Below are 4,575 nucleotides of genomic sequence, written 5' to 3'. Positions count from 1 at the left end.
TGGTGGAGATGTGTATAACTGTTTAGAGTAATTTTAGACTAAATTTAGAGCAAATCATCCCAATCCAGAATACACTTATCTATACTTATACCTGCTATATTATAAAACAAACAAGGTTTCAACTTTCAATTTCAACAATGTATATGTGATAATACATAATGTACCATATATCAATGACTACAACTTTCTTTCTCCTTCATAAATCATTTTATTCCACTAATTCTTTCAAAATCTTTTATCTCAAAAACCGTACATCGATAAATTATAAAAATTATATGGGTATTTTTAAATTTTTATGCTCTTTCATTAGAGATGTCATTCGATATACTTTCGATGAATTTTTAAATTCGAGGGCGGACCCCGTACGGCTAAGACATTTGGCTATGACACTCTATGACATATCACCTCCTATGACCTATCATACTCTATGACCTATCACCTTCAACATCTCACCGTCTCAATGCGCGGGTACTTGCTCTCGTAACCGTAAAACATCGCATATTTTGTTTAAGTTTTCAATAGCAAGTAATTCAAATTGTTGTCAATAGCAAGTAATTCAAGTTGGGTATTCTTGTTGCTGTTGATTTATTTCCTGTCTTTCCTTTTCGTTTATTGTTTGTGTGGTGCAAGAATTGTGATTCTTGTATACTGTTTGAGGCCAAATCCCTAACAAAAGTTGTTGAGTGTCGACTCTTTTAACAATTTTTTGTTTTTTTTAACTAACACGCTTTTTCAATTATTATTTTTTTTTAACTCTAACACGCTTTTGCATTACTCTAATGTCTTTGATGCAATTGTGGACACGAAATACTATGATATGTTGTATTTAAACTACACAAACATCCCAATGATTGTCACACCGTCCGGGTGGCCGTTTTCCCACCCTCATTTTCCATAATATGATTATGAGCCGCCAAACGCGTAGGTGATTCCAGTGAACATGACCCACCCTCGATAACACACTTGCAATAGTAATTTTATCGAACATGTTCTAAACAGCACCTTGGTGTGGCAATTAGTACTTATATCTACAAGATTTACCACGGGATTTGAGACCAGGAATGGTGTCAAGAAAAAGGGGGGGCTTTTTTATGCAGATGGGAGACCGTTTTACGTGCTGCACTTGATAGATTCAGGGTCTGTACTCCCCCGAAAGACATTACTGGCGAGACATTTTTGTATAGTAAATTAAGATACTCACAGGAAAATGGTGGAGGCTGCTTTAGATGGGCTTGTGGACCAGGAAAGGTTAATTTGTTCAATGATACGGTGGCGGCTCATGCTATACTTAGGCATCTGATGCATATTATCATCAGATGGCTATGGCTGAAAGGACCTGCGATTTCAATGTGGTGGCTATCATCACCACTACCAATCCAGGTTAATCATTGATTAGTAATATACTTTACGATTGCAAATTAGATGCTGTGCCAGTACCTTTCAAAGGAATGCAAATTAGTAATATAGTTTTGTTCATACATTTGTGTTATTAAATAGTATTATGTTACGAGTACAATCGCTGTGGTAGGACTAAGGGCACCGTCGCAGATGGTATCGACTAGATGAATGAGCCAGCTTATCGCTATTTGCTTCCATTGATTTCTCAAGGCTCTAACGGGTTCGCATGCATAACACAGTTATGATTGACAAAATCAAAAGAAAAAGGCCAATTTTGGACTTGCAAAGACTTGAACCAAAAAAACCCAAATTCAAGGGAACTTTTATTCCTGAATCGTTAATCATGCAGCAATTACACAATAGAAAGATTAATCAAAGTTATGTACAACAAGAGAAGAGATGAACCTTAACTAATACCATCATCAGTCTCTTTAGACACACCACCACTACTTTTACTTGTTTATGTACAGATTAAGAAGAGGAAAAACAATACACTTGTTGAATGAATACTTTTGAGATCTCAAACGGGGTAATAATTAAAAACCACCACCAATGGATCAATTTCATTCTCAAATCAAATGTAACGATTAACATGTGAAGAATAGTCCCTGATTCCAGCACCTTCCCAACCCATCCATTCCTCCCACATGTCCCAATCCGGATCGTCCATTCCTCTCATCGGCTCATCTATTCCTTCATCCGACGGTCCATATATGTCCATCTCACCCACACTGCTTGTTTCTTCTCCCCTCAAATTATTCATCACCATCTGCATACCCAAAATTTCCCATTCAGATAATTTATTACTGAATTAGAAACTTCCAGTCTAGATGGATTTTATTAGCAATAATCATCTACTCTAAGTGGATCTGATCTGTGAGATCTAAACTGATGACATATATGTATACAGATATTCAGAAAGAAGATAGCTTACATCATAAGCTTCATTAATTTGGTGAAACTGAACTCCACAATTGCTTCCCCTACAAACATCTGGATGATACTGAAATTAAATAATAAAAAAAAAGGTGAGATTAATTGAATTGAATCATCAAATAAAATAAACTACAACAAGACCACCTGTGAATAAAATAGTAGTAATAGTATTATTACCTTTAAAGCCAACTGTCTGAAGGCTTTTCTGACTTCAGATTCAGAGGCACCAGGATGAATACTCAAAGTTTTATAAGGATCTGAAGTAGCAGTACTAGAATAGACACAGCTAACTCTACGGTTTCCTTTCTTTTTATTCGATTTCCTTAATTTTCCGAACGACCACGACGATGATGACGTCGACGATGATACGTATCCGTTCATCATTCCAGCTGCACTTGCCATTTTTTTTCCCTTCTATATAAAACTTATATAGATTTTATCTTAATATATATTGAAATGAGAGTCTATACGACTATACGTATAGTTTTAGGTTTATATATGGATCAAAACTTTAGTATTTGATAAGATTAATTAATAATGATGTATTCTTGTGTTATCAAAAGAGTTGATTGGATTGGAAGAAAAAGTCAATATAATATAATAATAATAATGGAGAAAATGGTGGTATCCTTTGGATGATATATATAGGCATATACAACACAGTGTGTGTGTGTGTGTGTGTGTTTGATGAGAGCGATATGGCCGGGTCCTTATCCGTTTGTTTTTCTTAAGTCAGAAGTGTTCACAAACATGATGACGTGTCTTTCAGCCTTTTGTGGTTTCAAAAACACCTTATCTCTTCCATCTTTCTATCCTACTCACATTACTCCCTCCATTTTGAGAATCTTTTGTTTCAGTCCTTAAAATCAAATGTTTTTCATATTTGGTCCATTTACTCTTCTTTAGACATCCGTAAGATATAACTATAACTATTGTGATTACATTTTATTTGCTGTACTTGTTCGCAAACTTGATTGAATAAAGATTTATTCGTCATTTCACATATTATCTTAAATAATATAATATATATTTTTTTTAGAACAGCGAAGTACTGAACAATCTGGACTGGATACCGAGGACCTACTTGATCCCTTCCCTCGTCCGCTCCATCAGGTAAATTCAAATCGCACGTTAAGAATAAAGACTAAATAATATAATATACTTGAATATTAATGGGTTTTTCTTTGTCTATAGTGAAATTTGGATTGATATCAAAAGTACTACATGCAAAATAAATATCACAAAGGAACGAAGGAAGGAAGCAACTTGTGTTTTGTTTTGTTTTATTTGTATAAAGTTTTTTGTTCAATAAAGATCGAACGATACAATTGAATGTGGCCCTTATGGATAAGAATGAAGTTTGCATGAAGCTTGGATCATATCGACACGACAATACTAGAGATTTGTGCTCTTTTTTGGAATATGTTATTTCTACATTGACTTTTATATATTTTTTTAATATTGAATTTACCATAATATAAAAGTATTACTCCGTATTACCTTTTAAGGTTTGAAAAAGGTTTTCCTATCAGTCTATCACAACGCGATGGTTTGGAAATATGAGCATATACTTCACGTTAGTGTTACGCCGACATTATTAAAAGCCCTCAAAAAAACTACAATCACATCAAGTATTGTTAAGCCACCTTAAAAAGACGAAAAGTGTTACGCCAACATTTTTTGAACCGAGGCAATAGGGTCAAAGAATTACTTTTGAAATATAACAACATGATTCATTCATCGAGATCTGAGATATACAGCTATCGATTATCCTACTCTAACCCTTACTCTTGTAATACAACACCCACCAACAAACTACGGTTACTACATGTTTGTGTTTGTTAAACAACTTTTTCACTATCTGTTTCTATTTATGCGATTATAAACCTGAATCACATGTATATACATATTTTAAAAAAAAATGTTTAGCATACGTGTGGTAGGGTAGTTAACTATAAAAGATTATACACAAATAAATAAAATATCTTCTTTATAGCTATCTTGTATTTAAAATGATCTGAGGACGCGCCATTTGCTTCAAACTTTTGCTATTATATTTCAATTCAAATATATTATTCGAGTTCTTAACTGATACTCCGTAAATGGTTACAAAATTCTAAACGAGATAAAGGAAAGATAATGGGAGATGATATATTCACAATACACATTTTCCATTTACAACAACTTTTTTTAACATAACTATTATACCCTTTTCATATTTTACATTTTTTACCCTTTCAT

At 33.7% G+C, this 4,575-nt stretch overlaps 1 protein-coding gene across 1 annotated transcript; it reads right to left on the bottom strand.

Moving 5' to 3' along the window:
* Window positions 1-1,688: 1,688 nt before the first annotated feature.
* On the bottom strand, window positions 1,689-2,925 carry LOC122588867 (chaperone protein dnaJ 8, chloroplastic). The gene is made up of 3 exons (XM_043761083.1): window positions 2,512-2,925; window positions 2,333-2,401; window positions 1,689-2,167 (listed from the first exon to the last, which is right to left on the bottom strand). The coding sequence occupies exons 1-3, from the start codon at window positions 2,734-2,736 to the stop codon at window positions 1,973-1,975; spliced, it is 489 nt and encodes a 162-aa protein (XP_043617018.1). The 5' UTR covers window positions 2,737-2,925; the 3' UTR covers window positions 1,689-1,972.
* Window positions 2,926-4,575: the final 1,650 nt, after the last annotated feature.

The sequence above is a fragment of the Erigeron canadensis genome, chromosome 2 (genome assembly GCF_010389155.1).
Source record: "Erigeron canadensis isolate Cc75 chromosome 2, C_canadensis_v1, whole genome shotgun sequence".
NCBI classification, from domain to species: Eukaryota; Viridiplantae; Streptophyta; class Magnoliopsida; order Asterales; family Asteraceae; genus Erigeron; species Erigeron canadensis.
This window is presented reverse-complemented; position numbering and strand designations above follow the sequence as displayed.